Below are 14,503 nucleotides of genomic sequence, written 5' to 3' on the forward strand. Positions count from 1 at the left end.
TGACGGATTGGAGCGCAACAGAAGCCACTATTAATATTATCAAAAAACATTTGTGTAATTTATTAACTCTCTCTGACCTCTTCCAGTTCCAGTCGTATGATCAGTAGACGGTCCAGTCGCGTAGCTCGGCGTTCCTCCAGCATTCCGCAGCCAATCAAAATCATCCTCAGTTCCCCTGTAGTTGGTCCATGTACACTCGTCGATTTCAAAATCGCAGAAACCGGTCGGTGGGCAAGAGCCGTCAGTGATATCAATGTCGTCAATGGCTATGTCACCAGAGGTGGCGGTCCCTACGACTGCTTCGTAGACAAGCTGTTAAGAAATTAAAGCAGTTTATTTATATTCTTGTAAAGCAATTTTGTTCCAAACCATCTTAAAAACATTTTTTTATGAGAGGTCGCCATACATCACAAGGCTACAGACGGCAACTTTAAAATGAGGGCTACACTTAAATGATCGGCCCAAATCAACTGTCACCAGGGACACAGTGCCACCTACTCCTGGGGCTGAAACAGGGTTACCCCCTTAACAGTCAGTAAAGATGTAGGCAAGGGTATTATCCACTAGGGGCCTGGCTAGTAGAAGAGACCTTCCCAACTTTTTACAAAACAATTATAGGTTCGTGCCTTGCTCAAGGGCACAAGAGATATGACAGGGATTTGAACCAAACTAAAAAAGTATTGCCATCAACTCCAGGGGAGGCCTAGCACCAGCTCCTGGCTGGAAGAGACCCAGAGGTCGGTCTCGATCATCCTGGGCCAACAACTTGGCCGGCCTAGCGAAATCGACCACATGTGGCTTGAGGCTGTAGGACGTGGACACAGGAGATAGGCGGGACGGACCCTTGCTGTCTCTGCGGTCGATTGATTGATTGATTGAACCAACTGACAACACCAGAGCTTGGGTCCTGTGAACTAGACCGCTCACCCATGAATCATCAAACTTACTCTGAACTTCTTCGGAGAATTGGAATCAATGGTCACTCTCGCCACTCTCCACATATCGCCTTGGTTCCCCTTACGCGACCAACTCGACGTCACGAACGTGTCGCCCTCATCCTTCTTGTAGACACTGAGTGATCCGATATCGTCACCGCTCATGTGGTACCAGAATGTCAGGCAGCGATCGGCGCCGGGATCGTAGACGGCGCTGAGGAGACGAGCGTCGTCACCTGTCTGTCGCTTTGACGAGACTAAGACGTTGGCGTACACGAAGTAACCTTTAAATAGGAGAAAAAGCTTTGTTTGTTTTTGAAAATAATTTTTTTTGAAAATAATGAAAGAAAAAATTGTGCCGGCATCAGATATACAACACTACAGGTTTGTGCACAAAGCGGACTATTTCTTTCTCTATTTTTTGTGACTGATTTACTTCAAAACCTCAGAGGGACCTCTCCAGACTGGGCACTACATTGTAGGTGGGTCTGTGGAGGAGGCAGAAGTGGCAGCTCAAGACCAGTCTATTTGGAAGCTTCTCACCAGTCAAGAAGCCGGTGCAGAAATGCATAGTACTTACTGATGATAATGATGATGATGACGATGAAAAAGACAGTCTTAAGAACTTCCTGAAATCACAAAAAAACCTGAATAATCCTGCATATCATAAGGTTTCCTGTTTTTGCCACTTGCCAATTCTCTTTACGTATCGTTCTTCAAGTAGGTGGTTTTACCACTAGTTTGTGTAGCTTTGTACATGTTGTACATTAAAGTAGCTTGAATAAAAAACCTCCTCAGGGGGAACAAAAAAATCCTGAATAATGAGGTAAATTTACTGACCTAATGATGTTGAGTAGGTGTGGTCTACAGCGGGTCCAGTGCCAGCGTCCTTGTCACCGTGTCTTCCTCTCTTCCAATCGAAGCCAGCCGTGTCCTTCTGGTCATTCTCCCACGCACACATGTCATACTCAAAAGTACACTCATCTGTAAACCACAAAAATAAAACAAATTTGGGCGGTCAGGGTCGTGGAGAGATATCTTTTACTCATCTAAGAAAAGAATAGCATTCTGCACTCAGACAAAAGTAACACATTTCACTAATGTGTGCGTACGTCCAAATTGCATGTTAACCTGCGACTAACTACACCATGGTGCGGTTTGGTGTGTCAATGACGCAGTGATCCCGTGGGTGGTGTGGAATGTTTGTCTGACAGCCGGGTATTTTTATACAAAAGTGACAGTATATAGTGCGGGGAGAGTATCTTGCGGGTACATCATAGGAAATTATCTTATGAGGAGTGTTGGCTCGGAAAAGAGCTGGTGTGGTCTTGACGTTGCAAACAGGAGTAAGCACTTATCTGTAACCAACAAATTTGAAACTCCAAACTAAAGCGATGACAATTTTTCCTTAGATGACAAACTTACGTGCAGGAGGACACTGTCCAGGTGTTAACTTTATATCATCAACAGCGATGTCACCACCATATGAACGACCTACGACCCCTTCAAAGACCACCTGGTAGGTCTTGTTACTTGTCATGTAGTCACGAGCGAGATGCCAAACATTGGACTGGGTTCCTGACTTCTTGTACATCTATTCAGAAATAGAAATTTGATATAAATATTACTGATATTAAAGGCAGTGGACACCATTGGTAATTGTCAAAGACTAGCCTTCACAGTTGGTGTATCTCAACATATGCATAAAATAACAAACCTTTGAGCTCAATTGGTCATCGAACTTGCGAGATAATAATGAAAGAAAAAACACCCTTGTCACACGAAGTTGTGTGCGTTTTAGATGGTTGATTTCGAGACCTCAAGTTCTAAATCGGAGGTCTCGAAATCAAATTTGTGGAAAATTACTTCTTTCTCGAAAACTATGGCACTTCAGAGGGAGCTGTTTGTCACAATGTTTTTTATCATCAACCTCTCCCCATTACTCGTCATCAAGAAAGGTTTTATGCTAATAAATATTTTGAGTAATTACCAATAGTGTCCACTGCCTTTAACAAACGGCATAAACGGTTTATACACTTTCGGCAAAAAAAAAAAAAAAGCTCACAGATTTACAAATAACTTACAGGGTTTACAGAAGGTAATGGTAAAAGACTTCTCTTGAAATATCATTCCATGAAATACTTTACTTTTTGAGAAAACATTAAAACAATTATCAATTCTTGACATCGAGAATTACGGATTATAGTAAACACATGTCATGACACGGTGAAACGTGCGGAAACAAGGGTGGGTTTTCCCGTTATTTTATATATAAGTTGTGATACACAAAGTGTGGGCCTTTGGACATTACTGTTTACCGAAAGGGTCCAATGGCTTTAAGAGGGATATAAATTCCTGCCTTCAGCTCCACTGAGTTACTTTCATCTTTAGTATTTTTGCTTCTTGTAGCGCCATACAAGAGTGGCTCTTAGCATTGTTTGAGGCAAACTTGCATACAAATAATGCATAAGGTTTATCCTTACCAACGTATAAGCCTTGTCATCACTACTCATCAAGTACACATTCAAGTCAGCAATGTCTGGACCGAACATGTGATACCAGAACTCCACACAGTACTCTGAGCTTGGTGCGATGTCTCCTGACATTAGTCTTGCCTTGTCACCCTGTGTCCGTGGGGAAGATGCCTCAATGAACATGTAGTAGCCTTTACCTGCAAAAAAAGCAAGTCGAAATGGCGGATTTTAAAAGTCATCATGATCATTATGGACTGTGAAAGGGGTTACTCTGTTTCAGCCCCAGGAGTAGGTGGCAACATAACCCTGGTGTCAGTTCTCAATTTGAAGAGGCCTTGTGAGTTGGGTGATAACTCATAAAAAAAGGTGTCAGTCGCAGGTTACTCCACAGCTTTCGCCCAGTACCCATTTGTAGTCCTGCGTGGAGAGAAGCAATTATGGTAAAGTGCCTTGCTTAAGGATACAAGACTGACCAGGCCAGGATTTTACCCCACATTCAGTAAATTACAGAATTTTAGTCCACTGCCCTACACTGCTCGGCTAGGAACAAACAGCAAAATTGTTTCAATACCCAGTACTTTCATAACACCTTTTTGGGGGAGTGAATGCAGCAACGATTGGGTGATTTGGTAGACATGACTAACCTGTGCCTAGAGTGTGATCAAACTGGGGTCCAGTTCCAGATGAGCCTGTACTTCCTTTCTGAACTGACCACTTGAAGTCAGCGACTTGGTCATGCTGCCATCCACAGATAGTATTCCCTTCAAAGTCACAGTTCAAATCTGGGAGCGAGGAGTGAAATATAATATTTAAAAAAATAATAACAAAGTCTTTTTTAGTGCACGTATCTATCAACAAGGTAAAGGCGCTGTTTATACAGTTATACTGTTTATGCATTTTTACAGAAAGATGGGTTACTGAAGTTATGAATTCTGAGATCCAAATATATATGTAGCACCTTTATATTGTAAACAAAATAGTTAATGGCCTGACGTTTCGACCCTAGCAGAGTCTTTCTCTAAGGCTTTCTTTTAGCCATCGAGAAAGACTCTGCTAGGGTCGAAACGTCAGGCCATTAAATATTTTTTGCGTTTATACCCTTGGTCCATTTGGTTGGTAAGTTGTTTGCAACAGCTAATTCTAATTTCTCACCTTTATATTGTAGCACCTAATTTTAAGAAAAACGATGGATATTCCTGGTTAAAAGTAACGACATCCCATCCCTGCATCATCCGACGCAGGTTTTCTTACCTGAATCTTTGCCGCACTTGTCAAAGGTGGTGTCATCAATGGCAATGTTTGTCAGCTGCTTGGGATCCAAGAAGCTGGATCCGGGGGATGCCTCAAAACGAATCTGCAACAGACAAGAAGAAAGTGTATGCAAAACTTGTCAACTCTGGGTGCGTTCAAGTGTACCAGGGATTACACTCCTGGTACCAAAGAAACAAGGCTAATCGAAAGGCTGCGGTGTTTTTGCTTAGCACTCTGGGGAAATTAGGTCAAAGGTTGTTGGGTAGCCGACGTGTATACACATGTAGACAGCTCCGCCTGCTCATTGGAGTGTCCGTGACGACACAATTTATACAAAATATCATTAAGAGAGTCACCAACTGTTTGTTTTTCTGTAAAAACTTTTCCTGTCCCATTTAACAAGTCAGCGCTCTAACTGAGCTATTTAGCCCATGTTGCCAGTCTCCCTATTTATATCTTTGTTTGAGGGTGCCATTCACAAACCATACAACCGTTTTAGCTACCGTGTAGCCAGGGATCATACCAAAGATTATAATACAACCTTGGAAGCGGCAGCCAGGGGATCACCTAATATTTTTAAAAGCTCACCGTGAAAGTGTTTGCGACTCGAGGTCCAACCTTCAGTTTGCCAGACTTCCACTGATCTGCTGAGGCTGATTTGATGACCGTGCTGCCGTCAGGGACAGAGTTCTGATAAATGGTGGCGACCAACGATCCAGGATCATTCCCTCCTTGGAAATGATACCAGAAGTTCAACTCACACCTAGAGAGATGAGAACAAGAGAAGTTCATAAAAATAAAATAAATTATTTTCAAACATTTTTGTGTGTAAAGGTAGACAGTGTTTTGTTTGATTTTAATCACTCATTCACTCGGTCGCCCAAACATGATCAGAAGGGCTTGTTTTATTTAGTTTTTTTTGGAACTTGTTAATTGGTCTCAATGTTTGACTAGCCTGCTCTTGTCAAGGTCCTGGGTGTTATGCCCCTGTTTTCTGCACCGAGCATAGAGTGATTAACAAAGCCCAGTTCATACTTCCTGCGAATACTTCATACTTCCTGCGAAGCGAATAATTCGCAGCAGTTCGCAACTCTGTTCAACTCTCTTGCGAATATCGCTACGAAGGGAGAGTTGTGACGTCAAATTCACGTCAAATTCACTCCGCTTTAAGGACCAGGCTTTAAGGTAAGAACAAAACTCAAGCCTGCTTTAGCCATCGTAAAGTTTCAATTAATAAAGATTAAATCTTACTTTGATCCAAGATCACCAAGCAACGGACTCTGTAAGATTGCCGTAGTTAAGAACGTTCCGGTTGTACTGTCTACAAACATGTACGCTCCAGTACCAGAGGTATGGTCAGTGTTTGGAGCGTGAGGTTTGGAAGTATCGGAGGACAGTCTTCTTTCCCATTGATAGAGACCTGCCGTCATTCCAGTCCAACCACACTCGTCTTTTTCAAAATCACAGTTGCCTAGAGGAGGAGAACGGTTTCACAAGTAAATATTTATGAGCAAAAAGAATAGACGATGTGACCTATGTTTACATTCAAACTGCCCTCTGTTGACAAAACACTGTATACGTCATGTTTCGCAAGGCAAAAAGACACATAGACATGGTGAGATTGCGTACACTTTCTAGCTGGCTGCCAAAACACAAAGGTTTTGCGCGGCGGTATGCGCGCGAATCATGTTATGGTTTTCAAGTGACGTCACTTCGTCTATAAGCTGTTGCAAACTGCTTACCGACCAAAAGGACTTATTATAAATGCACACAAAAAAAAACAGTTAAAGTCCGACGTATCGACCCTAGCAAAGTCTCTCTTGAAATTTTATGCTTTACATGGTTGAAGTTTAATAAGGTGAGGTTTGCGATAGCACCATGTGTAAATCTCTTTTAAATAGTGCTGGTTATGAGAAGAAACAGTAGTTGACAACTCAACTTTTCAGTATGCTCTGTAAAATTGTTTCTTGGTTTTAACCAACATAAAATTTACCAATGAATTGATAGATGTCTATTTTGCGTCAGAAATAAAGAATATACTACCTATATTGAACAAAGATATTGACAAAATAGGGAGTTTAGTTGGTAGAGCAACGACAGGTCAGCCTAAAAGTTTTTAGAAGGACCTAGAAGTTTTTTAAAAACTTACCGCAATTCGCTTCGTCGGACTGATCAGCGCAGTCGTTATTTCCGTCGCACACTAAGAGTGGGTTAATGCAAGTACCGTCCGTACAAGCAAACTGACCACCCGGGCATGGGTCGACTGGTTTGGGTATAGCAGTTGGTTTAGGGTTGGTCGGCAGGCTACCGGTGTATTCCTTACAGGCTGTTGAGAAAGAGATATCGTCGATGGCAATGTCGCCGTAAGGTCCATCACCTGCAGTCGCTTCGATTAATACCTGCAAGAATAAGAATCAAACCGGGTCAAAGTAAATCAACAAGTTAAAAGGTTTTTTTTTCACAGGACTCGGGAAAGCATACAGTGCTAACGCACATTAATGTATGGGTAAAAAAAAAAAAGAATAAATATTCTTCATCCCCGATGCAAGTTTAACATATTATAAGTCTATAGCACTAATCTGTTGAAGCATGGAACAACAAGATCTGATATGAGAATTGTTACCAAAGAAAATATCATCTTGTGTAAATTGATTGTGACCGGTTTTCTTCTTGTCTTTGCTTAAAACTAAAGTTTCTCCTTTTCAAACACTAATATTAGACTAAATCTATTTGTACGTCACTAAGTTTTTATGTAGTGTTTTATCACACCTGATGGGCGTCTCAAAGCGTTCAGTTTTAAAGTTTAAGACCTATCCTGTTACGTGTTTTGGGTACTTAAACCAAATTAATATAAAAAAAAACTAAAATGAGCTCTGACCTGGAAGTTCTTGTCCCATCCCAGCGTGACCTCGGCCCTCTCGTAGAAGTCTCCCTGGTACCCGGACATGCTCCACACATTCTGCATGGTGCCGTAGATGGTATCCCAGATGTAGACATTCAGAGTACCGGTGTCGATGCCGTACATGTGGTAGTAGAAACGGATCTTGCAGTTGGAGGTGGTGTCGGCTTGGATGTTGAAGCTGCTGGAGAGGATGGCACGATCGTCCTCCTTGGTTGATGAGGATTCCAAATAAAGATAGGTTCCTGTATCAACACAACAATAGTCAGGCAGCTTAGTGAATGAATGTGGACACTCTGGACAAAAGCACAAGAGCTTACCACATTCTCCTTATTACCTAAACTTTTTTGATAGGAAGCACTTCCATGAGATGTATTACAGCAGGGCAGCTTGGGGTTCAAGATGGCCCCACTATGTAAAAATACTCTTTGCCAATATCTCAGCTTCCAAGTCACTTCAGATTATAGCTACATGTGTGCACGGTGTCTGAACATACATTTTCATGGTCATGGAGTAAAACTGTATGCATAATTTGGTGATTGCAATGGGAGACTTTCTGGGACGATAGAGGGCAGCAGACTTACCGGGTAAATCCATTGTTCTCAGAATTATGCGCATGTTCAGAACTACGTAAACAATGGAAATTTACCCGGTATGTCTGCTGCCACCTAGCGTTGGAAAGTCTCCTATTGAAATATGCAGGGTGGATGTAAACAGTTTTCTGCGGTACCAAAAGGCGTGCCGTCGCCAAGCAGATAAGAGCACCGAACTCAAGCTCTGGTGTTTCAGTTCAGCAGAGTGTGGGTGTGAGTCCCAGTCGTAAGACTTGTGTCCTAAAGCAAGACACTTAAACGTAAAGCCATTGGTCCCCTATATATGTTGTATAATACATCTAGAGTATTTCTTGCAGAGTCTTTCTCGAAGGCTAAACGACAACATCATCATCATCATCATCATCATCATCATTCTCTTGATCCATCAGGGGGGACGTAGAGCCGCCCAACCCATGCGTCACTGCTGCCGAGTGCCACAGCTGCCCAGCCTGGGACTCGAGGTCCGCTTCCAGTTGGCCCACCCAGGTGCTGCGAGGTCGGCCTCTTGGCCTCTTCCAGGCTGGGCAGGGGCAGGATCCTCCCCGTGCTTCGACGCTCAGCTTGAGGGCCACATGGGCAGGTGTATCTGGTAGCCGTCTGACATGGCCATAGAGGAAATGACAACACAACACATTATTATTATTATTACTGACCAGTAGAGAGTCCAGTGGTGTGGTCTCTAGCGGGTCCAGTCCAGGGTGTCCGAGTCTGGCCTTGTCCAAGCCTCCAATCCAACTCATCAATGTCCAGCTGATTCCAGCCACACAAGGCATTCTCAAAATCACAAATGTGGTAGTTGTCTGCAAAAAGAAAACAAAAAACCAAAGTCTTAAAAGTTACATAATACATTAATTTACCTATTTCACCTGGGCCTTATTTCAAGGCTCTGCTTAAAGTCGAACTCTGCACTTGCGATCACCATTCAAGAAAATCAGAAGGCGAGTTTTGGAAAGATTGAAATCCTGTGGTGTCAATTTGTGAATGATGAAGCAAGAAATACGGTTGGTACCCACTGAACGGATTTGATATTCTTGTCTTAAAGGCAGTGGACACTATTGGTAATTACTCAAAGTAATTATTAGCATAAAACCTGCCTAGGTGACGAGTAATGGGGAGAGGGCGATGGTATAAAACATTGTGGGAAACGGTTCCATCTGAAGTGCCATAGTTTTTGAGAAAGAAGTAGTTTTCCACGAATTTGATTTCGAGACCTCAGATTTAGAACTTGAGGTATCGACATCAACCATCTAAACGCACACAACTTCGTGTGACAAGGGTTGTTTTTCTTTCATTATTATCTCGCAAGTTCGATGACCGATTGAGCTCAAATTTTCACAGGTTTGTTATTTTATGCATATGTTGAGATACACCAACTGTGAAGGCTAGTCTTTGACAATTACCAACAGTGTCCACTGTCTTTAATGAGTATAAACTGCATTCAGCTTTCACGGGGGTGACTTTTATTTCATCTTTCTTAATAATTTTGCCTATCAATCAGTATTACTTTGCCCAAAACCAGAACTTAAATATTTTAGTTTAAATAAAAGCTAACAAAAGTTTCTTAAAACTTGAATGTTTTGTCTCACCGCAAGATTGTTCATCACTGTAGTCTCCACAGTCATCAGTGAGGTCACAGAGACGATTGTTGTCCACACAGTTGCCACGGGTACAAGTGAACTGATCGGATCCACACGGTGTAGTTGAGGCAGCTGGTAAAAAAAAAAAAAAGAAGATTTGTATCGAAAATATTATAGACGCACTTGTTTTATCAATCAAATTGTTCAATAGACCTTATGCATTGACGTCATCCAGCGGCCATCTACGAGGAAAAGCAATGACAAAACAATCTAAAGATTTGTACGTGCGGCAGGATTGGCCATTAAATGCTCTCCTTTCGACCTCTAGTCGAGGGCTCCCTACTCTAATGACGTCATTCGCATAAGTTGTATATTATACAAGTAGGATTTCAAACTTTGCATGGTGGGAATATAATTAGTTGAGGTTTTCGGTAGCACCATAAGTAAACTTTTTTTGAGTAGATGAGTTTCTGAACAGAGTCGGTTGTTGACAACTCGGTTGCCCAAAACCACCGTTTCTTTTCAGCATGTTCAGAGAAAAGATTTACACATGGTGCTACCGCACACCTCACCTAATTATAGTATAGAAAAGCTCAAGAAATTAAATCAGTCTTTTTTGGGAAGCCGATGATCAAAAACTTACCTGGAAGATTGCAGCCAGTGAAGGAGATGTCATCCAGAGCAATATCACCAAGGACAGTGAAGGATCTGGTGGCTTCAAATGTAATCTATTGGGAGATTAGAACCGGGTTAGACTAGTTCAAACTGGTATAAACTGGATCAAAGCTTAACAACATGTTATGTTTAGAAAAATTGGGACCGGATTAGACTATAGTTTAAACTGGCACAAATTGGACCACAGCTTAACAACATGTAATCTATAAAAAGATTGGGACCGGATTAGACTAGTTTAAACTGGCACAAACTGGATCAAAGCTTAACAACATACATTGTACGTGTATGTAAACTTTAGAAAGATTGGGACCGGATTACACTAGTTCAAACTGGTATAAACTGGATCAAAGCTATAACAGTGATGAATATTTGTTGTCACTGGTCGCTTATATTTCATAGGCAAAAACAGTATCAATGCTCTAACAGTAAAGGACCAGCAGCTGATTTCACGCAACACTAGGATTAATTCTATTTCGAGGTAGGACGAGTAACTCAGGACGGGTTCAATGCATCCTAACGTCTATGGTTACGGATTATTCCTAAGTGAGAAAGAGTTTGGTGAAATCGAAGGCTGGTAAAATAGACCGCTGGGCCTGACACAAGGTTTACACATTACACAAGGTTGGGGGTTCGCATCCCACCCAAGTACTTCCAATAGAATGATGCTAGACTTACTGTGAATGGTTGAGTGACCCTCCCCAGTCCATACTGTAGATTGTTCCATTGGTCTGGCCTGGCACGATTAAAGTACACTAGACTTGTCCTAGTCGGCCCAGTTGACATGTACACCTCGAGAGACCCAATGTCTAGAAAATTAAGGACAAATTACTGCATTATTATACTGTGGAGTGATACAGTGCTAACACACATCTGTGTCAGGGTAGAAACAAAATTAATGACATATTGTTTTACATATCTACAAATATATTTATGTATACTTAAAAAAAAAATATTACTATATCAGCACAATATTGAGTCTTCTGTAGATGACTAGAGCAACCTAGTCAAAAACGTTGAGACCAATTAAGAGCTCACTCTATGGTTTGAGTTAATAATATAGTAATGATCCATTAAAAGCAATGTCCGAGCTGATTTTCTATCTTCCGCCCAGGTAATAGTTAAAAAGCAGAACAGTTCTTTTCAGGACTGAGAAGTCGTCCGAATACCAAAAAATCTACTCTGCGGTATAGCAAGACAAGTTCTCTAAAGAACAAATTCTACCTGCCAATTAGATACACACATGATGTCACCGCAAACCATATCTGAGCACTGTAAAATACTCTGAGTCATTGGGATAAATTGCAAGAAAAATAAAACCTTTTTAAGGGTCAATTATTCAACGTCATGATTTGAACGTACCTTTTCCATACATGTGGTACCAGAACGTTAGCAGACATGTAGAGGATGCTTGGTTGAGAGTTGGTGACACTAGAGTAGCCTGGCTGTAGCTGGATCCAGAGTTGGCGTTCACAAACATGTAATGACCTGCAAGAAGAAGAGTAATAATAATAATGTAGAGGAGGCTTGGTTGAGAGTTGGTGACACTAGAGTAGCCTGGCTGTAGCTGGACCCAGTGTTGGCGTTCACAAACATGTAATGACCTGCAAAAAGACATAACCTTAATAATAAGCATGGAATTCTTTAGAGCACTGGTATACATCGAAAGGGGCCATCATGACGATGATCTGTAAAAAACAAACCAAATAACCATAACAGATATCACTATGGTTTCTGCTTATAGATGCCATCTTGACGAGCAGCTTGGGCTTTGCCTTTGACTCGGGTCAAGTGTTCTAATTTTTATCTGTGCCCAATTTTGTGCTTACCGTGTGATTTCCATTTCATGGCCATCCTACTGAAACCACACGAAAAGGTATGCTTACCTTCCGGTGCTTACTGTATGAAAATGAATGTGTACATGTACATTGTAAGTCCAAGGTTACTGTGCAGGCTAGCTGCCTAACTTTCTTGCTAACCTTTGAAATACGCTTGACGCTCAAGCAATTTTTGTCTGCTATAGTTAGCACAAAATGTGCTTACCGTTAAGCATCATTATGAAATTGGCCCAGAATGGCGAATGACTTGTAAACAAAGCCATTTTCTGTTAAGACACTTCCTTTCCAATGTGGATGGTTATGGGTTCGAATCCCATTTAAGGCATTCTTACCTGCAGCATTGTTAAGGGTGTGATCCTTGGAGGGACCCGTGTTTGCCGACGGAGTGGCTCCAGAACCGAGCTCCCACTTGTAGGATCCAAGACTCTCATCGTTCCAACCACAGACTCCATTCTCAAAAACACAAGATCCTACACAAACAAAAATAACCAATTAAATTAGATTGTTTCAATCAACTTTTGCTGGCAGTAACAAAGTGGAAATGTTATGACAAATCTACAGAACTTTTTATAACCCATTAAGAGTATGTGCCCTTTCATTGATGTGTATTAAGCATTGTTTTCTTGGTACTTTCCCATGTTTTGTTTGAAAAAAAACGTTGCTGAAACGAGAAATAACCAGTGATTGGACTATTGCCTTGGATTGGGCGATTTGGTATGGAAAAAGTATTTGTTATGAAATCAGTATGGTTGGGAAGAGGTTTTAAAAGTAGAATAAAATGATCCACACAAATATACCTCAAAATTGTGTGGTTTTCCTTTTACTTCATGAACTAACACAGTCAACTATTTTGTTGTACCAAATATTTGACTTAGCCAACTAGCGGACACCGAAATCACTGGGCTCGGGGCAGTGGTCCAGTGTAAAACTCGAGCCCTGTAAGAGTGTCACAGAGTATGACAGACATGGCGCACTTTAAATATACCGTAAATTTTTTTGAGCCGCAAATTTCGAAAGTGATTTCTGATTGGTCAACCTAGTAACTCACCACAATCCTTTTCATCTGATTGGTCGCCGCACTCGTCAATGAAGTTACAAATCTGAGTCTTGTCCGTCAAGCATTTGCCGTTCTTGCAGATAAACTGGCATGCCGGGGGCGGTGTGGGTGGGGTGCATAGACCAGGATACATCATGATGTCATCAATGGCTATATCACCTTGGTAACTGGATCCCTGGATGCCTTCAAAGACGATCTGATGAATATTTAAATAAAAAATTTTCATACTATGAAGTTTTCCTTGAAGTCCTAATTACTTTCACATCACATGTCCATGTCTTTCAGGTGCGAGACCTGTTAAAAACCTAAAAGAAGGCATGTTTCCAGCACATGCTGACTTATTTTTTTTTGACTGGTTTTCCCTTACTACTTGCCTCATAGACAGTGTTGGGTTTGGCTACATCCACCAATCCCTGCTGCCAGAAGTTTCCTTGTGACTTGTCTTCTGAGAAGATTTTTGTCCAGAACGCGGGATGAAGGACGTCGCTTTGTTGCCAAACATTAAGTGAACCTGCCAGAAAAAAAAAACATCACACAAATTTTACACCAAATACACCAACAGGAGACCAACAGAACAGGAAAATGGACAAGCACTATACTGCTCAGTCACAGTGCTCAGCAAATGTTAAATTCAAGGCCTGTCAATTGTTTGTCTCTCCCCCCTTATATAAAAAGGAAAAACAACCTACCAATATGGTCACCATACATGTGATACCAGAAGCTTAGGCACCTGTCATCTCTCGATAGCGTCTCCGATATAAGGTACGCATAATCCCCTTTCACTCGCGGACTCGACGTCTCGATAAACGCGTAATACCCGTACTGATTCCCCAGGGTGTGGTCGGTGTCCGGTCCTGTGTAGTAACTGCTCGTCTGACCGTTGTTTCTCGTCCAATCGAAATCGTCGTTTGGAATGTTCATGTAGGTACAGTAGTCTTTCTCGAAGTCGCAGGCCGCGAGCCGGTTGCACTGGGTACCGGTGAGATCGATGTCATCGATGGCGATGTCTCCTTTGGGGCCGGAACCGGATAAGCCTTCAAACACAATCTAAAAGCAACAACAGATTTTTTTTTTTTACACAGAAATATGTTTCTTTACTAAAAAGCAACGCCAGATTATTATTATTTTCTTTTCAGAAATATGTTACTTTACTAAAAAACAGTTATTTTCTTGACTTAACACAAATAGTGAAAGCAATGATGGAGCT

The 14,503-nt window shown here is 41.6% G+C and overlaps 1 protein-coding gene across 1 annotated transcript in view; it reads right to left on the reverse strand.

Annotated features, from left to right (window-relative positions):
- Positions 1-14,503, reverse strand: part of LOC117299539 (MAM and LDL-receptor class A domain-containing protein 1-like) — a 99,860-nt gene that overhangs the window by 59,602 nt on the left and 25,755 nt on the right. The window contains exons 33-52 of the mRNA XM_033783086.1: positions 13,986-14,343; positions 13,671-13,807; positions 13,288-13,492; positions 12,572-12,709; positions 11,764-11,889; positions 11,080-11,210; positions 10,373-10,457; positions 9,739-9,861; positions 8,806-8,952; positions 7,539-7,804; positions 6,810-7,059; positions 5,912-6,131; positions 5,249-5,423; positions 4,661-4,763; positions 4,054-4,191; positions 3,419-3,606; positions 2,361-2,529; positions 1,776-1,919; positions 948-1,219; positions 78-312 (exon numbers count right to left, since the gene is read on the reverse strand). Of these exons, the coding sequence (XP_033638977.1) occupies positions 78-312; positions 948-1,219; positions 1,776-1,919; positions 2,361-2,529; positions 3,419-3,606; positions 4,054-4,191; positions 4,661-4,763; positions 5,249-5,423; positions 5,912-6,131; positions 6,810-7,059; positions 7,539-7,804; positions 8,806-8,952; positions 9,739-9,861; positions 10,373-10,457; positions 11,080-11,210; positions 11,764-11,889; positions 12,572-12,709; positions 13,288-13,492; positions 13,671-13,807; positions 13,986-14,343 (3,610 nt within the window). The remainder of the gene's footprint in view (positions 1-77; positions 313-947; positions 1,220-1,775; positions 1,920-2,360; positions 2,530-3,418; positions 3,607-4,053; positions 4,192-4,660; positions 4,764-5,248; positions 5,424-5,911; positions 6,132-6,809; positions 7,060-7,538; positions 7,805-8,805; positions 8,953-9,738; positions 9,862-10,372; positions 10,458-11,079; positions 11,211-11,763; positions 11,890-12,571; positions 12,710-13,287; positions 13,493-13,670; positions 13,808-13,985; positions 14,344-14,503) is intronic.

Source organism: Asterias rubens, chromosome 14 (genome assembly GCF_902459465.1).
Source record: "Asterias rubens chromosome 14, eAstRub1.3, whole genome shotgun sequence".
NCBI lineage: Eukaryota > Metazoa > Echinodermata > Asteroidea > Forcipulatida > Asteriidae > Asterias > Asterias rubens.